General features: G+C 36.8%; 1 protein-coding gene across 1 annotated transcript; it reads right to left on the bottom strand.

Moving 5' to 3' along the window:
* Window positions 1-3,666: 3,666 nt before the first annotated feature.
* Window positions 3,667-27,369, bottom strand: DNAL1 (dynein axonemal light chain 1). Its single transcript, XM_053689693.1, has 8 exons — window positions 27,345-27,369; window positions 21,369-21,407; window positions 17,689-17,798; window positions 15,899-15,954; window positions 8,840-8,895; window positions 5,247-5,373; window positions 4,075-4,215; window positions 3,667-3,819 (listed from the first exon to the last, which is right to left on the bottom strand). The coding sequence occupies exons 1-8, from the start codon at window positions 27,345-27,347 to the stop codon at window positions 3,770-3,772; spliced, it is 582 nt and encodes a 193-aa protein (XP_053545668.1). The 5' UTR covers window positions 27,348-27,369; the 3' UTR covers window positions 3,667-3,769.
* Window positions 27,370-27,554: the final 185 nt, after the last annotated feature.

The raw sequence follows: 27,554 nt of genomic DNA on the forward strand, positions 1-27,554 counted from the left end.
TTTTTGCTCACCGTGACCAGCCTAGTCTTTCTGCTTCTTTCCTCCTTGCATCACCTTGCGGTGCTTCCCTCTCTCAGCTCTCACTCTTCCCGCGCTGGGACTCTGGGTGGGAGGAAGTGATGAATCATTAGTGTCAGGGAGCGCCGAGCTGGAGAACGCAGCGTCATCATGTGAGGCCTACTGGATCAGTCATCTTTAGCAGTGACAGCAGCCAGCCACCTCTACAACATACAGCAACCACAAGACTTCTAAAGTTGATGCTCAGTCTCGTGGCCGCTGCATGAAGTACTACTGTCCTTTGCTCAGTCGCGCTGCTGTCCTACATTTTTTTTTAATAAAAAAAAAAAAAAGATTTATGCGGCCCATTTTACACTAAATCAGAGAGGCCCACTGGCCCAGTCCGCCCCTGAATGATAACTATGTAATGTACAACTATCACCTCTTGATATATGAGACTTAATGGTCAATTATGAATCTACTGAGAAGAGACAACTTTAATTGTTCATGTACATTATTTGTTATGTTATTTTTATGATGTTTATGTACCATGAATCTCAATAAAAGATTATTATAAAAAATAAAAATTGATTTTCCAATGGTTGTGCACATACATAGGAAGGTGTCCTATGTATGAGATAAAGTGGTGTTATAAAGTACCTGAACACCGCTGGGTGAATAGTGTTGAAGTATCCTGTGTGTCAGCCAATGTAGGTGCATGATCACACAGGCATCCGGTTCCTGAATCTTGTGATGAGCCTCTAAATAAGAGAGTGCAGTCACTCAATTGCTTCGTGGTAAGCCTGTTTACAGAGTATTGCTGAATATTTCTTCTTCTTTACTTGGTTCCTTGAGATGTAGCTGTTACAGGTGTCTGTTCAGTCAGCTCAGTGAGCTGTTGGAGATTCAAAAAAGTGTGAGCCAATCGGTGTACATCTACCGGTTTCAGCTGCAAAGAGTCTTTATTTGGAAAATCTATTTATTTTTATCACTGACCATGTTCTTTATATTTTTTGGAAACTAAAATGAACAAATAGCATTTTTTTTCCCTATTTTGCTGGCATACGTTTCATCTCCCCATTGTTTATATATATTTCATATTTTTTAGATAAAGTATGTGTATATATATGTGTGTGTGAGTTTTTTTTTTAGATATCTTATATATTTTATACCACTTGGTCAATTATAGACTATTGCAATAGTGTCATTTTTTATGTGTAGAGGATCCGGATCCATATTATTATTTTATTGTGATACAGTATTGTTAAGAATAAACTCATTCTCTTACCCATACTTAATTGTTTTATATATCATTTATATTTATTTGCATATTAATATTGTTTAATTTTAGATCACTATTTGATATAACAAATACCCGCATTTTTAACTCACTAGCTATTAGGTATCACCCTCTATTAATTTATATATCATAGTAGATACCCTATTGCTTCTCTTAGCGCTGCTCCCCTTCTTTGGTTTATGTCTCTCTATTAACCCTTAGGGAGATTAGGGTTGTTTTTTTGGGAGTCCTAGCAATATTAGGGATATAGTGCGAGGCAGTATTAATTTTTTCTTTTTTTGATTGTCAATACACTCATGAAGATCACAGGCTGCTGTAAATCATGTAGTATCTTGAAAACATCTTTTAGTGAAGAGGAATCATCTGGGTAGTCAAACGGGATGGTGCTGGTAGACGAGAAGTCTGCCATTTCAGCGATCGGGGCAATCGGAGAGCTACCGTGGAGTCCTGACCATAATTAGTGTTTGTTCCGTTTGTAAGGGTGTATGTGATATAGAGGCAAGTTCCGTGATCTCCCAAAGTGAGCCAGTGTGCCAGTTTGTGACAACTGGGGTGGAGTTGCTAATATAGAGGTTGCAAATCCCTTTGATAGGCTCCGCTAAGTAGTGTGACTCTCTTAATAAGGTAGACGGGGCCTCAGTTGTGTAGTCTTCAAGTGATGGTGAGTGGCTATGGAGATGCTCATCATAATCTTGCCATGCAGTGGGGTTACCTCTGAGGCTCTGGTGTGAGATGTTGGTAAGGAGTAAAGACTCATCATGTGATCGAATGGTGCTCTATCAATTAGGTTTTGCATAAGCCCCTCAAGTTTCTCCAGTTGTTGGTTAAGACGGATTTGTTTCCCAATCGGTGGCCATATTTATTTGTAGTGTTGTGTATGTTATAAGTATTTCCGTCCCTCTTCTTATTTGTTTTCCTCCTTTGGTTCTGTTTGTGGGGATTGGCAAGGTCGGAGCAGATATGCTGGTTTCTTCAGGTAGGGCAAGTTACCTCATAGTACCGAGGGGTTAGCGCTACCTATAATGGACCACCAACCCAGGCATCAAACGCCTGAACCAGTGCTCTAGTGTAAAAAACACAGCAAAAATCGTGATATCTGATGCGTTACTATATGATATCGTAGAAGAGGGTATTTGTACTGTATTTTTGCTGTTGGATGTCTCCAATATTGGCAGATTGTTTGATGATCATCTGGAGCTCTGGAGAAGTGCGACCGCTCAGGATCGCTGTTCAGACACGCCCCTATATTAATATACTTATATTACCTTGTATCTAAGCCTCTTTTGACAGCCCCCTGATCACATGACTTTTTATTTATTATCTATTGACTTGTATTTTAGATGTGTTGGGCGTGAGCACAATTTTATCTATATGGCCCACATGAGCTAGCAGTCTCCTGTTGTGAAAAGCAAATAAAGCATGTGATTAAGAGGCTTTCTATAGTAGCTTAGAAACATTCAAACCTCTAAAATTCTGCCTGTTATAAAGTATATTAATCTAACAATGTTGATTGTGCAAAGCTGGGGAATGGGTAGTCAAAGCTTTATCTACCTTTTTAAACAATAACAATTTTAGTGTTAACTGTTCCTTTAACAATTTCCCAGTTTTGCATAACCAACACGTTATATTAATATACTTTTTACCTCTGATTACCTTGTATCTAAGTCTGTGTATTTTTCTTGACTATATGATGGTGCCCATTGAAACATTTTTCTTTTTTGTGTTCTACCTTGTATCTAAGCCTCTTCTGACAGCCCCCTTATTACATGACTATTTTTTATCTTTTGACTCACATAAAACACAACTAAGATTTTAATCCACTCACTCATCATTTCCTGCCTTGACTATTGCAATACCATCCTCTATGGTCTTCCTACCTGTTGTCTATCGCCTTTAAAATCCATAATTAATAACTCCACCAGGTTGAACTTCTTTACGTCACTCTTTATCTGCAGCACCTCTCTTCAAATCCCTTCATTGCCTTGCTCTAGCCTCCCAAATTAAACACAAAAACCTGACATTCAAGGCCCTCAATAACACTTCATCACACTTTATCTCAGAGCTTGTATCCAGATACTCTTACCTCAGTACCACCCCTCCTTTTGTCATCCCTCTGAACCACCTTAGGATGTTAGCCTGTAACCCTAGCTGTATTGTAGATAACCTTTATGAAGGCTAATTTACAACGACTCTTGTCAGGGCCCTCTACCCTTTGTCTCCTACAAAATGCTACCTTGCATATCTGTTGGCGCTCTACAAATAACCAATAATAATAAAAGATTAGAGAAGAATATATTTTGGTAGAAAATTATGCAGCCTCTGGTCATCTGATTTGTGAATCACTGAAACTACAAACAAAAGACAACATATTTTGACAAAACATTGCTTTATATATGTATATACAAATAGAGATCTTTTTTACTTTTACAGATACATAAAATAACTTAAAAGAATAAAGACACTTTACAAACACTAGCCTTCCCCTTCTCCCTCATCTTCCTCCTGTTTGATGACTGGGTTGCCTAAAAGAAAATCAAATGAGACAGCTAGTATAAAACATAATGTTCACTATACAAAAAAAAAATGATAACAAGGGCTATTTTAGTGTTTCCACAAATGTTCACAGAAAGGTTTGAAATCCTTAACAAAACACATTCCAGCTCTTAATTATTACTTATTATACTAAAGAGATAAAACAGTTGGCCACATATTGTATCATATGTTGTACTGTTTTTATTTATATAAAGTCAATGATATTTAGGATTGTCAGCACTCACCATCCAATTTCTTTAATTTAGGTAGACGTTTGGTTGCCTCTTCTACCCAGTTGCCATCAGCAGTGTGTTTTTCCTCTAAAGGATTCCCCACAAACACCAGGTCCACCAGTGATGGCAACTCTGATAGCTTTGCGAACTCCCCTATAACAAGCATATACATATTTGGATGTTACAAAATGTTGCACAATCTGAGCATTAGCTAGTCATACGAATATACTGAAACAGATGAGTTAACTAAAAGAGACATGAAAAAACATAAAAGTATAATCTGAAATTCTCAACAGTTAATTTTCAAATTTAATTAGAATCATATTTTCATCATAAAAAGGTTTGTTACTTTAGTGATAATGCACATGCAGGCACCTGATAATACTGCAGTAGGCTCTGTGCATGATTAAAGGGACATAAAACGTGTAAAAAGAAAACTATGTAATATATAATTATTGCACTGTTTGCATAAAAACCACAAGGTTGATCAAAACCTTTTTTTAAATCTCATACAATGGTTTATTTACAACAACAAAAAATCCTCAAACTTTTATGGTGGATTTTGTAAAAAAAATCATTAAAACTTTTCTGTGATCGACTCCTGCGTTTTAAGTTCTGCTTCAGAGCAGCAATGCACTACTGGGATCTAGCAGCACATGGCGTATGTGTGTAATAACCAATCACTACCTAGCTCCCAGTAGTGCATTGCTGCTTTTGAGCCTACCTACTTAATATCCCTTTAATTTTAAAAATACTTGACCTAGACAGACACCTACATCCTTCAAATAATAATAATAATAATAATAATAATAATAATAATAATAATATTTTCCCTTTGCTGTAATTTTAGTATGAAATATGTGTGCACACTGCTTAACCCTGCCACATATAAGGAAATGCAAAACAAGTGATATTTTGCTAACAAAATGACAGTGTCATGCCTTTGATTCCTTTTTAAATAAAGGCAAGTGGTGGGTGGAATTTGAAAGCATTCATTTTGTTTTTCAATTTACAAACATATTTCATGTTCACCTGGTTAATTTCTAACAAAACTACAGACAGCTCTTAAAATGACAATGTGTTTATCATCTATTTAATTACTTTCAATATTTTTAGAGTGGATTTAATTTTGAGTTTAATGTTCGTTAATGCCCAGACTAGACTGAATCATTTAATTAACATACCCCAATCTTTCACTGCATTGTTTGACATATATAGCACTTTTAGCTTCTTCATAACATGGATTCCTCTTAGCTTTTCAATCAAATTGTAAGAGATCCATAATTCTTCCAAAGTGTCCCCAACTGCTTCCTGAAGAAAAGAGAAAAAATATAAAAATGTTCTTATGAAATTTAATTCACCAGCAGGAGGCAGTGAAAAATCAGTGAGTGTCTCACCCACGTGTGGAGGCAGAGATCTACACATGGTAGCTGGAAAGGGAGCTGAAGGAAGATCAGCTGGTAGATGGAATGCTGCTAAAAGACAGGTATGGCATTACAATAACCATTTTTCGGCTAGATTACGAGTTTTGCGGTAAGAGCGGTGCAGTGCTAACTTGCATTTTATTGTCACCACTCACTTCCCTACAGCGTTGGTATTACAGGTTTACAAAAACCCAGCGTTAGCAGGCAAAAAGTGAGCGTAGAGCAAAATTACACTCCATACCGCACTCCAATACCAGCGCTGCTGAAAGCTGCAGTGAGCTGGTTTTACGTGGTCGTGCACGATTTCCCCATAGACATCAATGGGGAGAGCCAGCTGAAAAAAAGTCTAAGTCTAACACTTGCAAAAAAGGAGCGTAAAGCTCCGTAACGCAGCCCCATTGATTCCTATGGGGAAACAAAATTTACACCTAACACCCTAACATGAACCCGAGTCTAAACACCCCTAATCTTACACGTATTAACCCCTAATCTGCCGCCCCCGACATCGCCGACACCTACATTATACTTATTAACCCCTAATCTGCCGCCCCCAACACCGCCGACACCTATATTATACTTATTAACCCCTAATCTGCTACCCCCAACCTCGCCGCCACTATACTTAATTTATTAACCCCTAAACCTAACCCTAACACCCACTAACTTTAATGTAATTAAAATAAATCTAAATAAAACCTACTATTAATAACTAAATAATTCCTATTTAAAACTAAATACTTACCTATAAAATAAACCCAGAGCTAGTTACAATATAATTAATAGTTACATTGTAGCTAGCTTAGGTTTTATTTTTATTTCACAGGCAAGTTTGTATTTATTTTAACTAGGTAGAATAGTTACTAAATAGTTATTAACTATTTACTAACTACCTAGCTAAAATAAATACAAATTTACCTGTAAAATAAAACCTAACCTGTCCTACAGTAACACCTAACCTTACACTACAATTAAATAAATTACATAAATTAAATACAATTAACTAAATTACAAAACCCCCCCAACTAAATTACACAAAATAAAAAAAGAAATTATCAGATATTTAAACTAATTACACCTAATCTCATAGCCCTATCAAAATAAAAAAGACCCCCCCCCCCAAAGTAAAAAAAAACCCTAGCCTAAACTACCAATAGCCCTTAAAAGGGCCTTTTGCATTGAGCTTCAATCCTATTGGCTGTGACAATCAGCCAATAGGATTGAGCTTGCATTCTATTGGCTGATTGGAACAGCCAATAGAATGCAAGCTCAATCCTATTAGCTGATTGCAACAGCCAATAGGATTGAAGCTCAATCCTATTGGCTGATTGCAACAGCCAATAGGATTTTTTCAACCTTAATTCCGATTGGCTGATAGAAATCTAAATGACCATTTAAAGGGCAATGCCCATCCAAATGCCCTTTTCAGGGCAATGGGGAGCTTAGGTTTTTTTAGTTAGGATTTTATTTGGGGGTTGGTTGTGTGGGTGGTGGGTTGTTTGTATTTTTTTTTTCTTACAGGTAAAAGAGCTGATTTCTTTGGGTCAATGCCCGCCCCGCAAAAGGCCCTTTTAAGGGCTAATGGTAGTTTAGGCTAGGTTTTTTTTTATTTTGGGTGGGGCTTTTTTTATTTTGATAGGGCTATTAGATTAGGTGTAATTAGTTTAAATATCTGAAAATTTCTTTTTTTATTTTGTGTAATTTAGTGTTTGTGTTTTTTTGTAATTTAGTTAATTGTATTTAATTTATGTAATTTATTTAATTGTAGTGTAAGGTTAGGTGTTAGTGTAAGACAGGTTAGGTTTTATTTTACAGGTAAATTTGTATTTATTTTAGCTAGGTAGTTAGTAAATAGTTAATAACTATTTAGTAACTATTCTACCTAGTTAAAATAAATACAAACTTGCCTGTGAAATAAAAATAAAACCTAAGCTAGCTACAATGTAACTATTAGTTATATTGTAGATAGTTTAGGGTTTATTTTACATGTAAGTATTTAGTTTTAAATAGGAATTATTTAGTTATTAATAGTAGGTTTAATTTAGATTTATTTTAATTACATTAAAGTTAGTGGGTGTTAGGGTTAGGGGTTAATAATTTTAGTATTGTGGCGGCGACGTTGGTGGCGGAAGATTAGGGGTTAATAAATGTAGGTAGGTGGCAGCGATGTTAGGGGCGGCAGATTAGGGGTTAATAAATTTATTTTAGTGTTTGCGATGCAGGAGGGCCTCGGTTTAGGAGTTAATAGGTAGTTTGTGGGTGTTAGTGTACTTTTTAGCACTTTAGTTATGAGTTTTATGTTACAGCTTTATAGCGTAAAACTCATAACTACTGACTTTCAGTTTACGGTATCGATCTTGGCGGTATAGGGTGTACAGCTCACTTTTTGGCCTCCCAGGCAGACTCGTAATACCGGCGCAAAGGAAATCCCATTGAAAAATGACTTATTAAAAGCTGCGGTAATTACGTTGCGTTACGGCCGAAAAAGTGTGCGGTGCCCCTAAACCTGCAAGACTCGTAATACTAGCGGTAGTGAAAAAGAGCCTTAATGCTGCTTTTTCACTCATACCGCAAAACTCGTAATCTAGCCAATAGTTAGCTGCTACAAGGATAAAAATTTAGCCACATTTTACAAACGAGAGAAAACAAATCCCCTGAGCACTACCTCCAATCTTATATGAAAAGGTCAATTTTTAGTGCCATATTTTGACCAAAGCTTGTAACTCACCTGCCAGAGTCAAGGCAAAACCTTCTCACGGATACTGTGGCTATTGCCGAGTGCTGATTGGCTTACAATGCATGTCACCAGTATGTAGCTGTGTCAGAGTGGGACACATCTATGGGGTTTGTCTTGGCAGGTGAGTTACATGCTCTGGCAAAAATATAGTACTGAAAATCCATCTTTTTTCATACAAGTTTGAGAAAAGTGTCCAGGTAATCGTTTTTTCTTGTTTGTAAACTGTGGCTACATTTTGTACTTGTAACACCCATTAAGACTGGGATGTATGTGTAGACTATTTTTACATTCTCTCTGGCCTTTTTGATGTCTAAAAGCTTAAAAAATGGATTTAAAGAAATATTTTGACATTTAGTTTTTTCTAATTGATTCTCGTCTTGACAACTTGGTTTATTTTGTGTGTGTTTATGGTTATAACAAATTTTAATGTTACAGATCAAATTAAAAAAACACAATCTAACTAAACTAGCTCTGTTTATATGGAGAACAGGCATAATGTTAAATTCATTAAAATAGAAAGATCAACATTATTTTACTGTTTAGATCTTGTAGTGTTAAGATCATTTTGTGGTTATATCTAACCTAAATGATAAATGTATGCTTCCTTATAAAGACTTACCAGCCCATTTAAATTCTTAATGTTGTTCCTTCCTAAAGACAGGATCCTGAGATTCTCTGAAAAACAAATACTGTTTATTAGGACTTGTGTAATTATAAAACATTAAATGTAACAAAAAATAAATCTCAGTTTCAATGTAGTTTTTACAGCAAAAGAATGTTAAAGACCCCAGGAGAGATCTCTGATAAAGAGCTGTGTTATTGGTATTAAACGCGTGGAATATATGTTGCATTCTGGGGAGCTTTGCTGGCCCATTCTTACATAATTTAATAAAAGCTACATTTTATTTGCAAATCCCTGTGCCTTCCTGGACTATCCTTTTAGTGCTTTACATGTCATTGTTTTTGGAGCTTTGAGGCAGTCCCATTTCCAGGAAGTGATTTTCTGTAATCCTGTCCAATGGAGGTCAGAGGACACTACCGCGCTACACGTTGTTTGCAAGATTCTCATTCGGATCCAAGTGTTTGGCACGGATTCTGTGTCTCACATTTACACATTCACTTCTGTGGGGCTTGGGGTTCACAGCTTAATATACTTCATGCAGTGGCAGTTGGATTACCCAATACATCCCGGTGAGTAATTTTCCCTTCATGTTGCTGTACTAATGTGACTATAGATAACACTGCGTCACTCCACGTTCTAACAGACAATATTTCTACATAAGTTATTATACAATAATTTAGTGGTTAAAATATTTTGGAAGTGTATTTTGTACTCTAATTGATCAATCTGGGTACCGCATAGTTACTCTAGGAACATGTATTCATTTTTACCTTATTATATAGACAAAAAACAAAAGCCTTTGTTAATGGTGAGTGAGTGAATGGACTATAGACGATACAGCTCACCATCATGACTCAAGAGTAAGAAAACAAACAATGTTTGGGCTTTACTTTTGGATGCAGTTAGACTAAGTAAGACTAAGCTACGTGAGAAGATTTGGGTATTACACAAGTGAAACAAAAAACTGCATATTTATTGTTTGTTCTGTGGAATGTTTGCATGAAAAACTGCACATTGTAAATGAAAAGATTTCAGAGATTTTCTTGTATTTTCTACTAGCATAACATTACATATACTTAGATCTCAATCATAACATCCGATGGTACTCACTAGCTGCCTTTTGCAGTCTCTACAATGTAAAGGTTATGTGGCTCATACATAGTTAATTGAATCACTGCTGTAGCATTAGAATTAATAATTTGGATGAAGATTAGCATAAAGCAGCCTTCAACTATATTAAAGTAAAAAACTCACTTTTTTTTTTAGATAGACTCCATCTTGAACAGCTGAACCTTTATAAATCCGTTTACACTTTTCAAGTCTAACATTAGCCAAAACAATCAATCTTTTTTAGGAATTATCACTTTTTTATATTGTTCCAAACTTGTAGATCTAGTAGTAGTCTGCCCTGTCCCCGATCTTAAAGCTCAGGCCAAAAGGCCATCCTTTTCACCCAACTTACCTAATAAAGAAAACAATCTTGAAAGAAGAAGAGACTGACGCAATCTATATTGTATCCTTAGAATCTTAGATTTTTAAAAGTCCTAAGCAGAGAGATCATGATAAAATGGCTTAAACATTAGGGGACTCCTTGGGTTTGCTTGGAGGGCCCAATGATCTTCTCTTTCTCTGGCAAAATTATCTAAGACATCCCATCAGTGCTGTGAGCTCCTTCAAAGTATTTTAAAAAGGCAAATTCTTGAGAGTTGTTTATCTCACTATGTAGGGTTCTGGGTGCGAAGAGCAGACTTATACATTAATATATAATGCTCAAAATAAGCCCGGTACGGTAAAGTACTAGCAGCAATATCTGACATAAACAGATTTCCAGGAAAAAAAATAAAAACCATCAACTGTATAAAGGAACAATGGAAATAATTCAAACCATTTAGGGCACAACAATCTAAAGCTCTCTGGGGTTCTGAGATTTTCTAAGAAATCTCTACCGTACTATGAAGCCCCTGTGCTAATTCTCTAAAGGCAGTTTTTACCTTGAGAACTGTAAGTCTTACAAAGGGGTGTTCCCTGCTTTTAAGTATGTAAACATGATGCATATATATTAATAGGATTTGCAAACATTTGTAATTTAAAAACATATAAAACTAATAAATGGAATATTAAAATGAAAATACACAGTAAAAAAACTGAATTGTTTAATCGTAACAAAGCGGCTCTGTAAAAAGAGTATTTCATTGAGAAATTACAATTTGTATTTCAATTTCCGGCACAGTACAAACAAACACTGTGAAATTCGTATTAGTACGACACAATTTAAAACTGATCATTTTTCTTATCGTTAAATGAGTTTCCCTGCTTCAGCTAGTGGGCTGAGCAGAGGCGTTTCATGGGAGTAGCTGTAATGTCTCCTCCAGTTCGGACGTAATTATCTAAACATTTTCCACTTCAAATCTTGCTGTTTTTTTCTTGCAAACTAAAAGGTGGCTAGATTATGTCAAAAATGTGCAAAACACTTCCTTCCTGAGAAGGAAACATGTAATAAAAAGGTATCATTAAAGGCCAGTTAATGAGGGTCAAACGAAATTGCTCCAGGGAGTCAGATTATCTAAAGGCAAAGAAAGAGCTAACAAAGAGAATGACCGAAATAGGTTACACAGACACACTCATTAAACATGTGAGCAAAGTAGACAAAATAAATAGATCAGATCTCCAGGATAATAGACCTACCTTTGTAACTAGTTATTCAAATCAATTCTATGAGATATGTGGAATAATTAAAAAATATCTACCTATGGTGTATGGAGATAGAGCATTGAAGGATACCATTGAAAAAGTTTATCTATTCAAGAGGAAGAACATTAGGAAACACTTATCTCCTAGTATGTTAAAAGACAATGAACAGAGATCTAAGAGCACTTGGCTCTCTACATTTGGTACCTATAGATGTGGCAGCAGACGCTGTCGAGCTTGTAGTTACATTAACATTACTAAAACCTTTCCTTCACACATTCCTAACGAAGAGTTCAATGTGAGGGGATGTATCAACTGCTCATCAGAATACATTATATACTTGATAGAATGTACTGAACATAAGGGACAATACATTGGTATGACAACCAGAGATGTCAGAACGCGCATTAGAGAACATATGTCTTACATTGAAAATAATAATGCGTGCTCAGCTTTGGCGAAACATTTCATAGATGAGCACAATTAAAGTCTTAAAACTTTCAAATGGAATGCCATCAAACAGATTAATAAACCAAAAAGAGGAGGAAATAAATTAAATATACTGAAAAGACAAGAAGTCTATTGGATTTTTAAACTTAAGACCCAAATATCAAAAGGTTATAATTTGGAACACGATATTATTAACTACTGTGAGTAATATATACATATACTAAAGATCTGATGGGTTCTCTAAATGCAGTGTCCTGACATTTCTAGTTATGTAAGATTTTAATATATCTTTGTGAAGGTTCCCTTTTAAAGGGGTATATAGAACTTTAGATATAGAATAGTGACTACTGTACGGTTATCTCTTTTTCTTACCTATGTTCTACCCCATAAATAGGCAATATCAATGGATATTGTAGTATAAATACATCCCATTATTTCTGTTACTATGGGTCATGAACATATGAAAGTATACATAGATACTATACCATATATTTGTTAGTATGTAGCTAGATAGAACCGCCAAGTACTTTAATTGATACATAAAACTATTATTTGAATATTGGACATAAGACTGACAGAATAAAATATGAAACAACTAAATAGGTTTATCAATTGGTATCCATTTAAATGATGATATCAATACTATTCCATGTGACAATGCAGCCAGCAATTTATATAATTTAACACAACTTTGACGTTTGAGGTATGTATAACCTATAGTTTATCATTGCTTAACTATAGTAAGGAGGTTGTCATTTAAACTATCGCTGGTAGCCTTTGAAATAAACATTACCCATGACAGAACATAACACTGTTAAGGAACAAGGGAAACTATGTTAATATGTGAGTAAATTGGTTTGTTGATTATTTCCATGACAACAAGAGTGTATATAATCCTTTGACCCGGTAGCAGTCAAATATGGTCTATGAGTATGGCATAACATTGTGAGCCGAAACATGTAACCGACTGCTACACTTGATCAAGATTCATTTTATGGAATAAATAAGTTTTTTTACAATTTACTCCTGGACTGTGTTTTACTTTTTCAATCCAGAAAAGAATTGTAAAAAGGCACTCTAAAGTGTGAGGAAATAACCCTACTCTTTAACTGCATTAATAGGCATGTTATTTATTTGATTTTCACAGGAATCCACAACCACTGGAATAAAACCTTAAAAGTGAAGTATCCTTAGAGAAGCACTGTATATTTTTCTCAAGTAAACCTGGCAGCACTATATTTATCAGTGCAAATGAAGAGGAAAAACGGAGAAAGCACACTTGAGAGCCCAGAGTAAAAAGAAAATCCTTTATTTGTAAATCCTTACAGGTAAAAACATAGGTCATGAACCATAGCGATAAAATTTTCCAGAGTGATATGCAGGTACTCGGCGTAGCATACGCGTTTCGTGCGCTTGCACACTTGGTCACTGCTCCATATTTATCAGAGTTTGATATGCCTGCGAGGATATAGTATAGTATTAATTGCAAGGTGAACCAGTATACTTGCATTTATACCAATGTATCTAGGATACCACCCATGACACGCAACTAGGGAACCAGTTCAAACAGTATTTTCTGATATGATTCCAAAGAGGAATTATCAAGGGAAATTGCTGCAGCAATCTAAAATCTCAAGAATAGTTGAGTTTTCTGCTATGAAATCACAACAGGGTTCATGCTGTCTGCCAGAAACAAACTTAGCTTTAAAGACTGCAAAACACTTATAATCAATATAATAAAAACAGAAGGAAGGTTTACAGCAAAGGACAAAACCATTATAAAAAAACAATACATATACAGCAAAACTAGAGTACCTGACACTATCCTGCTTGCTCCTGTAGTACTGAGCTATATTGGTGAAAGTAACAGGTAGATGAAATGTACATCCACTGAAGAAACCCCAGGGATAAACTTATAAGGGGGAGGGGATGCCTATATGTTGATTGGGACTACTGGAAGTTCATAGGAAGGGTATTTGAGAGCAGTCAGGGCATAGCATTACTCTTGCAGTAGTGAGCATGCTATAACAAGATGAGTCAAAACTTCCTTCTTCATCTAAATAAAATAACAAATACTTCAGCTAGGACAGAACTCTAGCACAGATTATCTAATTACAAATATGTAGAAACTGAATTAACTTAAGCAAGAATGGAGGGTACCATTACCCATCCACTCAAATTTCATGAATATGTTTTTTTTTCTACTCCTGGAGTCACAAGTATTATAACCACCAGTTATGGAGAGGAGAGTGAGAGAAAACATCTTGAAAGACATAAAAATCAAATAAAAAGTCAACAATACAATCTGATTAAATAAAGTGACTGTCACATATGTTCTCCCAGACCCTCACCTTTTCAATGCATGCATGATGCATCACACAAATCACAATAAGTCATGCAGATATTAAAATATATAGCAACATTGTAATAAATGTTATTACTTATATTATACAGGAATGATATGCCAGTAAGAATGTGATGCCCAGAGTTAACCAACTCTGCACCAGTCACTTTTTTGGCACAGAAAGGGTTAACGGACCCTTTTATTATTATTATTATTATTATTGGTTATTTGTAGAGCACCAACAGATTCTGCAGTGCTATAAACATAGGCGGAATACAAGGAAACATTTATAGGGATCAGACGGGTAGAGGGCCCTACCAAGAGTGGCACTGTTGTAGTCAGCTCTAAAGAAGGTGATCTACAAACAGCTGTGCTCTTAGGCTTACATGCTAAGGGGGTTCATGGCGAATAGCAATGGTTGAGAGGAACTGGTATAAAGAAAGGTTAGTGTAGGTTGTATGCATCCCTGAACAGTAGAGTCTTTAGGGAACACTTGAAGCTTTCAAAACTAGGGGACAGTCTAGTGAAGTGAGGCAGAGACTTCCACAAGATGGGAGCCAGTCTAGAGAACTACTGTAAGCGGGTGTGTGAGGAGGTAACAAGAGAGGAGGAGAGGAGGAGGTCATTAGCAGAGCGAAGCGGACGGGAGGGAGAGTATCTGGAGACAAGGTCTGAGAAATAGGGTGGACCCTTTCCACCTTAACCAATTTTTCACAGTCTAGCCACTTCAGGCAAGCCTGTGACTTAGTGCAGTGGGTGTAAGGGTTAACAAACACTAGTCTGTTCTAGACCTAGGAAAAATCCTAAAAATTGCCCTTTAATGCCACCCACACTAAGCCATCTCTAGGCTGCCACCACATAAGATTTATTATATGGGAAATCTTAAGGACAACCCAGACTAACAAATTAAAATCCAAGAATACAACTTAGTAATACTTAAGCTAATGAAAAAAACACCGAACTATTATCACCAGTCTCATTCAGTAACGTGGTTCATTTATTAGAAAAAGGCAAATAATAAAGGTACATTTATTATGAGCAAAAAGAGAGTCACAGTGCATTGTTATAAGAAAAATATGTTAAACAAAATTACACACAGCAAACTGTTTTAAAAACAAAAAGGAGACGTAAAAGGATAGTGCCCACCCTTATCTTTTATGACATGGCTGGGATTATAGAAAAAAGTAAAACTTTTATTATGTATTCAGTACATACACACATATAAGCAATTTCATTGTGACATTATGAGGATTAGTTTCATACCAAATATGACATGGTTGTCATAAGTCTATCATCCAGTGTCATTTCTAATTCACCTGGCCTGTGTCTTGCTGATGACACTGTTTTTTTTTGTCACTGTCAGAACATAAAAATCATTGCAGTGCAAAGTCCTAATTACCCCCCCTTGCATCCTTTTGAACCAGGTGCAGATAATAAGGCAGTGGTCCCATAAATCTGATATTTTTAAGACATTTCTGATACTGGGTTGTAATAACAGAGAAGAAAAGCAAAGGAGAATTAACTCTTTCTAGACTCAAAATGAAACAAAAACCTAGCAAGCTTTCAGTACTTACTCAGCCCATTTAAGTTAGCAATTTTTTCAATGCAGTTTGTGGAAAGAGATAACTTCCTGAAAAACAAAAATATACCAGTCACACTTACTATGTTATGTTCACTTATTTTGAAAGTTTAACATTTCCATTAGCTTTATTTCCCTTGCCTTTATCTCCACAGCATCCATTTATGTAACAAACATTGTGTGCTTAATGAATAGAGTGCTTTACTGACACATTATTAGACCATTAGTTAAAGGGACAGTCAAGTCCAAAGTAAACTTTCATGAATCAAATAGGGCATGTCATTTTAACCCTTTAAGGACACAGCTTTCAGTTTGCTCAATTGTTTTATGACGGAAAAATTCCGTCATATGTCCTTAAGAGGTTAAACAACTTTCCAATTTACTTTTATCACCAAATTTGCTATATTCTTTTTGTATTCTTAGTTGACGGGTAAACCTAGGTAGGCTCATATGCTAATTTCTTAGACCTTGAAGGCCACCTCTAACCTGAATGCATTTTGACAGTTTTTCACCACTAGAGGGTGTTAGTTCATGTGTGTCATATAGATAACATTGAGCTCACGCACGTGAAGTTACCTAGGAGTCAGCACTGATTGGCTAAAATGTAAGTCTGTCAAAAGAACTGAAATAAGGGGGCAGTTTGCAGAGGCATAGATGCAAGATAATTACAGAGGTAAAACGTGTATTATTATAACTATGTTGGTTATGCAAAACTGGGGAATGAGAATTAAGGGATTATCTATCTTTTTAAGCAAGAATGATAGAACACAACAGTACATCTCAATGCAGAGTCTCTGAAATGCTATAAAGGTATGCTAGACAAGTATTCAAATCAAAGATTAGCATTAGAATAAATAATACATAGATGTATTTTTAAATATTGAAGATATAAATGCAAAGGTGTAGTTTCCAGAAAGTAATTGGCACTGAGCACTGCCATGTTTTGAACTTAGGTTTTCTGTTTCTTCCTCTTTCATTACCTGTTTTATAATGGTCCTTATTTGTCCTCAGTAGGAGACAGATAAATAGAAAACTTAAGCTCAAACATGGTGGTATTCATTACTTTATAAAAACGTAATTGAAATTAAAAAAAAACAACAAGTTCATAACATGAAAGAAAATGTAACACGCTAATGCAGTGGTGTACAGTATTACATTTTTATATTGCACTAATGCTTGCATATAACTGTTTTTGACCCATGCAAAGGTGTTAAACACATACACACACTGGGAGCTAGCTATACCATATGGTGAGCCAATGACAAGAGGCACCAATAACTTGCAAGCTATCAGTAGTGCATTGCTGCTCTTGAGTCTGGCTAGTCATGCCTTTTAACAAATAATACCAAGACTACAAAGTAGTCTTTACAGAAGTAAATGGAAAAGTTTCTTAAATGTTCATGCTCTGAGCCATGAAAGTTCAATTTTGACTTTCATGCCCTTTAAAGTCCCTTCTAAAGAAATAATCAGGTAATTATTACCATGGAAGATACGTAATCGTCATTTTATGCTATATAAAACATAAACATTGTGTGATTGATGGGCTTACCCAAATTCCAATAAAACTTAAGCTAAGAGCTTCTATACTGCCATCACCACAAGAATGGGTCTCACTTGTACTGCAGTTTATAGAACAGCAGAATATGGAGCAAGTGAAAGAAAATGACTGTATGCTTTGAAAATGTCTCTAAACCTTAAATTTGTAAAAGAAAAAGTCATCAACCTGCTGATATATGGTACTGATAAACATCCTAACCACCTCCTAATAAGTCCGTAAAACCTTACTCGCAATTAACTAATGTGGATAATGAGGCGTCCATCTTTTCTATTGGTGGGATTTGGGCGTACAGCTTCACCTCCTTAGCTTCTGAAGCTTTCTGTCCATTCTTTTCCTCCTATAAGTCAAAAGGAAATGAAATATAAAATGTGAAGCATAAACAACATTTGTATATAAACAACAGTATAAAATATACAGCTGTGAATTTTAGACTAAACAAAACAAATGCACCAACAAGAATTCTTCATCAAAACACAATTAGGCAGAAGAGAATAGGAAGGTGCTGTTGACTGTTTAATTACAAGATACAAATCATAGTCAACCATTGATAAACACAGATATGTAAAAAGGGCTACTCAATACGTGGTTTCTTAAATTGTACAGTCCTCATTCTTCAAAGAAGTCCAATCTGGATCATCCAGTTGTATGTCACGTTTATTAAATGTACATTTTGTTTGGCTAAATGTCTTCAAAACTCTGCACAGCCTTGTTCATAAAAGAAAAATAAGTCATTGTATTAAAAATATATGCACATGCATGTCTGTATGTGCGGAGGGTGTACTGTATGTATGTAGGTACCGAGCAGGACTTTAAAAGGATATGAAGCCCAATTATTTTTTTTATGACTCAGATAGGACATATCATTTTCAACAATTTTCTAATTTATTTCTTATCAAATTTGTTTTCTTTGTATCCTTTGTTGAAAGAGCAGCACTTGATGCTAGCTGAACACATCAGTTGAACCAATAAGAAAAGTCATGTGTGCGGCCACCAATTAGCAGGTAGCACCCAGTAACGCACTGTAGCTCTTGAGCCTACCTATGTATTCTTTTCAACAAAGAATACCAAGAGAATGAAGCAAATTAGATAATAGAAAGTTATTTAAAACTGCATTCTCTATCTGAACAATGAAAGAAAAATTGTGGGGTTCACATTCCTTTAACTATCGCCTAGATTTAGAGTTCTGCGTTAGCCGTCCTAACGCTGGTTTTGGCCGCCCGCTGGTATTTAGAGTCAGTCAGGAAAGGGTCTAACGCTCACTTTCCAGCCACGACTTTTCCATACCGCAGATCCCCTTACCTCAATTGCGTATCCTATCTTTTTAATGGGATCTTTCTAACGCCGGTATTTAGAGTCTTGGCTGAAGTGAGCGTTAGAAATCTAACGACAAAACTCCAGCCGCAGAAAAAAGCCAGGACTTAAGAGTTTTCTGGGCTAACGCCGGTTCATAAAGCTCTTAACTACTGTGCTCTAAAGTACACTAACACCCATAAACTACCTATGTACCCCTAAACCGAGGCCCCCCCCACATCGCCGCTACTCTATTAAATTTTTTTAACCCCTAATCTGCCGACCGCACACCGCCGCAACCTACATTATCCCTATGTACCCCTAATCTGCTGCCCCTACATAATATTTATTACCCCCTAATCTGCCCCCCCAATGTCGCCGCTACCTACCTACAATTATTAACCCCTAATCTGCCGACCGGACCTCACTGCTACTATAATAAATGTATTAACCCCTAATCCGCCTCACTCCCGCCTCAAAAACCCTATAATAAATAGTATTAACCCCTAATCTGCCCTCCCTAACATCGCCGACACCTAACTTCAAGTATTAACCCCTAATCTGCTGACCGGACCTCGCCGCTACTCTAATAAATGTATTAACCCCTAAAGCTAAGTCTAACCCTAACACTAACACCCCCCTAAGTTCCGATCAGCCAATAGAATGCGAGCTCAATCTGATTGGATCAGTCAATCCGATTGAACTTGTATCTGATAAGCTGATTCAATCAGAATTTTCCTACCTTAATTCCGATTGGCTGATAGAATCCTATCAGCCAATCGGAATTCGAGGGACGCCATCTTGGATGACGTCATTTAAAGGAACCTTCATTCGGACTTAGGACGTCGTTAGAAGAGGATGGATCCGCGTCGGCTGCTTCAAGATGGTCCCGCTCCACGCCGGATGGAAGAAGATAGAAGATGCCGCTTGGATGAAGATGTTTGCAGGTCCGGATCTCCTCTTCTTGCCGGATAGGATGAAGACCTCGGAGCCTCTTCTGGACCTCTTCTTGCCGGATAGGAGGAAGACTTCGGACCCTCTTCTGGACAGATCGGTGATACCCGGCGTGGTGAAGACAAGGTAGGAAGATCTTCAGGGGCTTAGTGTTAGGTTTTTTAAGGGGGGTTTGGGTTAGATTAGGGGTATGTGGGTGGTGGGTTTTAATGTTGTAATGTAATTTTTATTTTAGAATAGGGTAGGGCATTTTCTTTATTGGGGGGGGGCTTTGTTATTTTTTTAGGGGGCTTAGAGTAGGTGTAATTAGTTTAAAATTGTTGTAATTTAGTGGGGGGGGTTTTTGTAATTTAGTTTAGTTGATTTAATTGTAGATAATTGTAGATAGTTTATTTAATTAAATTTATTGATAGTGTAGTGTTAGGTTTAATTGTAACTTAGGTTAGGATTTATTTTAGGTAATTTTGTAATTATTTTAACTAGGTAACTATTAAATAGTTATTAACTATTTAATAGCTATTGTACACTACAATATAATTATTATTTATATTGTAGCTATATTAGGGTTTATTTTACAGGTAAGTATTTAGCTTTAAATAGGATTAATTTATATAATAAGAATTATTTTATTTCGTTAGAATAAAAATTGTATTTAACTTAGGGGGGTGTTAGGGTTAGAGTTAGACTTAGCTTTAGGGGTTAATACATTTATTAGAGTAGCGGTGAGGTCCGGTCGGCAGATTAGGGGTTAATAATTGTAGGTAGGTGGCGGCGATGTTGGGGGCGGCAGATTAGGGGTTAATAAATATAATATAGGGGTCGGCGGTGTTAGGGGAACATAGGGATAACGTAGGTTGCGGCGGTGTACGGAGCGGCAGATTAGGGGTTAAAAATAATATGCAGGGGTCAGCGATAGCGGGGCGGCAGATTAGGGGTTAATAAGTGTAAGGCTAGGGGTGTTTAGACTCGGGGTACATGTTAGGGTGTTAGGTGCAGACTTAGGAAGTGTTTCCCCATAGGAAACAATGGGGCTGCGTTAGGAGCTGAACGCTGCTTTTTTGCAGGTGTTAGGTTTTTTTTCAGCTCAAACTGCCCCATTGTTTCCTATGGGGGAATCGTGCACAAGCACGTTTTTGAAGCTGGCCGCGTCCGTAAGCACCGCTGGTATTGAGAGTTGCAGTGGCGGTAAATATGCCTGTACGCTCCCTTTTTGGAGCCTAACGCAGCCCTTCTGAGAACTCTCAATACCAGCGTGGTTTAAAAGGTGCGGGGGGGGGGGGGGAAGCATGCGTAGCTAATGCACCCCTTTGGCCGCAGAACTCTAAATCTAGGCGTATGTGATTAAACCCTTTGTGAGCATTACAGTGTCACTTGTGTCTAACAGATTAGAGCATGTCATTTTAACTTTCCAACATATGAAAGTATTAACATATGATTCTTTCTTATGTTTGTGGATATATGAGGGTGAAAAATAGGATATTTTGTGGTTCTCTATAACCATCTCCAGTGTTCATATTGGATGTTCATAAATTGCAAAAATACTCTTGTATTTAGCAGCTCTGTGACCCATTTATTTAGGAGTATACTTCCCTAGAATACAAGTTTCCATATTTATAAAGAACATTCCTTTTCCATATATGGTAATAAAAGGAACTGAACTTACCCATTTGGCAAGAGCCTCTTTAATTGTCGTTGCTTTGGCCTTTAAAATAAATAAATAAAAAATCAATATGGGCTGTAGCCTGTTTTGATATCAGAAAATAAATGTGCATACATTATATTTTAGCAACTGACATACCAGAAAACATAACCCTTTATACCACTAATTATTATGTAAACAAGCAAAACTTTGTTCTGTAAAAAGTAAATATCTATGTTTACAGTCAATGATTTTTTTTTTTTTTACTCTTTTAGAAGTTGAATAGATCAGAATAAAATTGAGATAAGGTTTTTAATTCTGACCAAATACAGTGAACAACATAACCTTCAGACAGCATTTGTCAGAATCTAGTTGTCCGCTGTAAACATAGCAGATGTGTAATATGTAGCTGACAGTGTGAAAGGTCTGAGAATAATGTTATAAAAATGTAAATAATATTAGTTACACAATACTACAAAAATTATGAAAGATCTTAAAAACCAATCAATGCCCATATACTCTGAAGTCTATAGGTAAAATAGAGAACTCTATCCAGCACATACTACTCCAAAATGTAAAAAAGAAAAAAAAGAGATATTTATATTAAACAGAGCATTCTATTATTGCAGTTGTATGTATACATTGCTAGTTTGCTATTGCTTGCATAATAAAATATGCAAAATAATTAAAACCATAGTTAGACATCTCTGGAGCAGGACTACTGGTCAATAGCTGAACACAGCCAGTGAACCAATGACAAGAGGCATATATATGTAGCTACCAATCCCCAGCCATGTGTAGCTCTGCAGTAGAAGTGCATTGCTACCCTGAAGCTGACTTTGCAGAGATTAAACACATAGTTATATGCAAATAAAAGTGCAATAATAAAATTCTTAACACATTATAGCATTTTTCTTTTGCACTTGCATGTCCATTTCATGTGAAAACACTTGGTACTAGTTAATGGGACATTCCAGTAAAAATTGAAATGCACATAGATGAATTACATCTTTGAACAGACACATTTTTTGCAATATACATGTATTGACAAAAAATGTCTCTAGTAAAAGTTATCACTGTTTTAGTATTAGCATTTGTTAATGCATGTGCCTGTGAAGCAAAGCTAGATAGTTTAAGTTCACAAGCATTTTAAATGCTGCAGCTGCTCAGAGCACCCGTTGGGCATGTATTATTATCAGTTATTTGTAGAGCGCCAACAGATTCTGCAGCGCTAATCATGTCAGTTCTCTGAGCAAGTGCTGCTGTGTTTAAAATGCTGGTGCATATGCCTACTTAAATACACTCCAATAGCTTTTATTAGAAACATTTTTTACTAATACATGTATATTACAAAAATGCTTCTATTCACAACTGAAATGCACCCATGTGGATACCAATTTTGGCTGTGATATACCTTTAAACCATTTACCCACTTAATCACTTATAGCTTTTAATAAGGGCACATTCTCAAACAGCCATTGTATCCGGCAACCTGTTCTTTCTTTGGTGACCAATTTTGTGCATGGGCTAAACCCTACTAATCTCTTTACAGAACAGACCTAAACTAGTATTAGATATAAAAGATTTTACAGAGTTCCAAACATAACTACAAGCCCTGACTGTGAACTATGATTGATAAAGTTGCTAAAAGTTTAAAAGATTACCATAAAGATGGTATTTCAAAATGTATTACAGTTTGTTTGTTTTTTAAACTCACATTCCTCTTGTGAGTTAATTTTTTTTCAAACACTTGTAGTATCCCTCTTCACCACATTATTAGATTTAATTTGTATCATATATATTAAAGAACCAGTAAACCTAGCAAATAATGTTATATAATTCTGCACACTCTGTGCCTAGACAAACGCATCGTGGGCACGCTGTCTGGTCACAGAACGCCTGATCGCGCTATTAAAATCAATGTAGCTTGCTCCCGCTCTGGTCTGATAGCGGGAGCGAGCTACTTTGAGTTTAATAGCGCGATCGGGCCGGCTGTGATTAAACAGCGTGCCCAGATGCGCTTAGGAGAAGAAAACAGACCCACTCAGTAGAGCCAGGAGCGGCGTTCTGTTTTCTTTGCTAAATATCTAACAATTTGCTTTAGAAACCTGGCACTAAGCTAATATTATATAAATTCTGCACTATGTGCAGACTTATATAACATTATTTGCTAGGTTTACTGGTCCTTTAAACTGCACAACTAAAGAATTAAGTATTTTTAATCGACATAAACACAATTTATTGATATACATATAGTTTATATCAGCAGTCAATCACTAGACTGCAAAACAAAATAGGAAACAGAAACAGTTTAATTGTTTTGCAATCCCTTAATATACTCCTTTTTTTTTTTTTAAATAAAATTTTTATTGAAGGTTGAAGAATGGAACATACAGGTATCAAACATAAGCAAGAACAAGAAACGTTTCAGGCAGTGTGAACTATGATAATCAGTTGGCATACATGCAAAGAATTACCGAACATACATCCGGTACAAAGAAAGATTAATCCTAACGGTCTAACCAACCATCCAAGTAATACCTGTGAGCAGAAACATAAAATATCAATCTCAAACCTTCCTTTTCCTACCTCCTCAGGGCAGTTGAGGTCACTTGTGGACCCCCATGATTGTAACAATCAGTAATAGGAGGGGCTCATGAATATAGGGCCACTTTTGGGCCATAGAACATAATAGCTAGAAAAATAGCTTAGACTAACAGCCTAGATAAAGGCGCACATAAGAGAGATATTGCCAAATATGATTGTGGATTGTTGCAATGACATATATGCACAGTTCCAAAGTTAGAAACAGACCTAATTTTCCCTTAATGTGGTTATGACAGCTATACCCTATTTATAGATTAGCCAGTATATTGTATATAAATCCCCTAATTATGGTCAGTGGTAACTCATGGACCATCCCAAGTAATAATTAAATAATAATGGGGTGAAGTAGGGAAAAGGGCATAAAGGTTTAATAATGGTAACAATATTGTCAAAAAGGATTATTTGGCATTTGTGGTTGTAGCTTAGCGGCAGTCAAATATAACAGATAGTAGATCACAAACCACCCCTTACGAGAGGAGGTCACTATAGGTCTTTGCAGACCACAGGGAGCACCCTAGACAGTTAATAGCCCCACTTGTTCTATTAAGGTATGTAACACAGCCATAGTTGGCTTAGTTATGGAGGAAAGACAGGTACCTGTTTTTATAATCCTTAGCTACATAAGAAAGATAGCTGCTGATATTATACCTGGCTAGTTAAATATACAGAGAGACATTGCCTTGGCTACTAATTGACTCTTATTAGTTTATGGCAGAGAGGGCAGAATTTTCAGTTGTGTAGATGAGGGAAGCTGTAGCATTATACCTAGATAGCAGGATATATAGATATGCAAGACATTCTGTGTAGTACAATGCTGTTGAATAAAACTGTAAGTCACATATTATTTAGGTCACCTAAAGCATATACTGTACTACAGTGATACAAATAACACAGAGGATTCCCTATTATTGCCTCCTGAGAGACTGTGATAAAATAAAACAATGAGAGGATGGTATATGCTACTCCCGAGTTATAATTGTATATACACATATTGGGCTAGGGGATATTTCAAAGGGGAGTATCTGTCATAAAGCTGAATAGTCACACAGACAGAGAGTGAATTATCAAACTGGTATCCCAGTCAGGTCAAAGCCTCCTCAAGGCCCTCTGTACATTTAGACATTTACCCCACTCCAGTCCGAAAGTGTGTACTGGCTTCTGCATGAAGGATAGGGAGAGAGGTCAACATATGCCAATGTTGGCCGGACCAGATGGAACCAGTAAAGGAGAGCATTCCAGCTTTCCCAAGTGCCCTCAAAACAGTACCTGCGATCCTAGGGGCATATAACTTTGACAGGGACAGTTTGTAATAGTTCTCTGTGTGAACTCCTAGGTTGTAAGTGGATGCAGAAGTATTCTGTAGCTCCAGAGAGGCAGCATTCAAAAATTCTATTTGCCCAGAGATAACATGGGCGAAGCAGTTCTGCAGCATTAACGACTGGCATGCTCCGGTGAGGCTTCCGTGCATCAGTGAGTATGTATTCCATGTAGAATACCGCTGGTGGAAAGTGTACCTCAAGTGTCCTGGAGTTGCGGTCGGCAGGGCCGCCTTTCCGTTGGTTCCAGCCTCCAGCTCAGGGTTAACCTCACATGGATCCGCAGTGCAGGCCATTTGTGCACCTTCCCCCTTGGTGCTACTAGGTACTTCGCACGGGAGCCTTTCTATCTCGCTCTGGCTCCGGGCCTCACCAATCACTTCCATGTCATTGTTGGTGATCTCCGAGGTAAGTGAGAGGTCCTGGGATTCCAAAGTGCCGCCACTACCTTGCGGTCCCTCTGTGGGGTTAAGATCAGGGTTCCATGTGGAGGGTTGTGATGCGCTTCTTAATGTTTCGGAGAATGAGTTTAGATGAAAGTCCAGCAGGGCTTTAAACTCCGCTAAAGTCTAATCAATCTTCTCTGTAGTAAGCTTGGACGTATAGGCAGCAAATGTGTCTATGTTAAGTAAAAGCGTGATAGCAGCACACAAATGGCACTGCGCATCGACTGAGGCCCGTAGGCGCACAGATGGGGGGGGGGTTTAGAAGAGGCTGCAACCTCTAAAGAAGTTCCAGAATATTGGGCTAACAGCAATCCCAGGAATCTTGGTATATTTCGGAAGAGCAATTTCATCCGAGTCAGGTTCTATATATCTCAGGTTTAGATGTCAGCATAAACTTGTGGTAATGTAGAAATAAACCTGGAACACTGGGGAAGCACTCAATATCACGACCTATCATGGCCGCTGCCCGGAAGTCCCCCCTTATTATACTCTTTTAAAGGGATAGTATACACCAATTGTTTTATAACTGCATGTAATATTTTACTATAAAGAAGACTATGCACAGATACTGGTATAAAAATCCAGTATAAAACCTTTTAAAAAGGTACTTAAAATCTCCCAGTTTAACACTGTTGATGAGGTTGACTGGGACACCCAGTGAAAGGGTCTGGAGAAACAAGAGCAGACACTCCCCCTCCCCTGCATTATCATATGAAAAGACAGATAACATAAACCGGAAATCTGACACTGTGGGGCTTGGTTAGCGGTCTGAAAATCATTACAATGTAAAATAAGCAAAACTATACATTGTTACAAAAACACTCCCAGAAGGGATCATGGATCATCTACAAAACATTAATTCAAAGAAAAATCTAGTGTAGAATGTCCCTTTATGTTTGGCCTTTCATCTCCTCTGCAGAGGCTAGTTATGGACACATATGAATTAGATACTACAGCCCTCAAACAGTTGCTGTGTATAATGTAGATGAGTTAAAGTTAGTATAAACTTCAGTTCTCACTACATTTGGGAAACTACATTTTCTAATTACAGAAAAGGGTGTCAAACAAAAAGTATTAAACATATATTGCAGATATTTTACGTTGTATGTCATTTCTTAAGATCTACTGAGTCAGTCTTGTCCAGGAGAAGACTATTTACCTAAGCACTAACACAGTAATCAAGTGACACAGCTATATTATCAATCATCTGAATGAATAATCTCTGAAACATAAACCTTAACACAGGTAACTTTCCAAAGTGACATAAAAATACCTGATTTAATTCTAGTAAACACACTATATAGTAATGTGGAATGTGATGAGATGTAAAATTAAAAGATGTTTCATCGGAAAGGTTCGGACAGACGTTTATGTAAAATTAGGTTCACTCAGCCTAGTGATTCAGGTTATAAATGATGTGGGTTAATGCCACTCGGAGCTTACAAAACTATTCCATAGCTGTAAAAAAATAGACCGTTCACGAATATTACAGTAAAAATACCGCCCGTCCAAACCAAGTGCATCTACCACAACGACTGCATTATAAAATGAGCCCTTTGTAAACAATTTCTCCCGTGTTTACAATATTTTATCATGAAAATAAAATCGGTTGCGCTCCCCCAGGCACTTACCATATCGGCGTTGCTACAGTCGCTCTTTTGGTTGCTAAGAGACAATGGAATTTATTACGCATGCGTATGATCTGAAAGCTAGACAACGTGACCCGGAACTATTATACTACGTTGGGCCTAAGGCTATTAAATGATTGTCTTCTTGTGTGTGTTGGTGGTTGTCATAGTTATGATTCGTCGTCATAGGTATATTACGTAATACATTCAGTA

Source organism: Bombina bombina, chromosome 1 (assembly GCF_027579735.1).
Source record: "Bombina bombina isolate aBomBom1 chromosome 1, aBomBom1.pri, whole genome shotgun sequence".
NCBI classification, from domain to species: domain Eukaryota; kingdom Metazoa; phylum Chordata; class Amphibia; order Anura; family Bombinatoridae; genus Bombina; species Bombina bombina.

Bases quoted from the DNA above. Each gene is read 5' to 3' on its own strand.
- DNAL1 (XM_053689693.1), bottom strand. The intron at 8,896-15,898 runs GTAAGTACTGAA...TTTGTTTTTCAG, and splicing joins TGCTAACTTAAATGGGCTGA to AGAATCTCAGGATCCTGTCT. The intron at 3,820-4,074 runs GTGAGTGCTGAC...ATTTTCTTTTAG, and splicing joins TAAATTAAAGAAATTGGATG to GCAACCCAGTCATCAAACAG.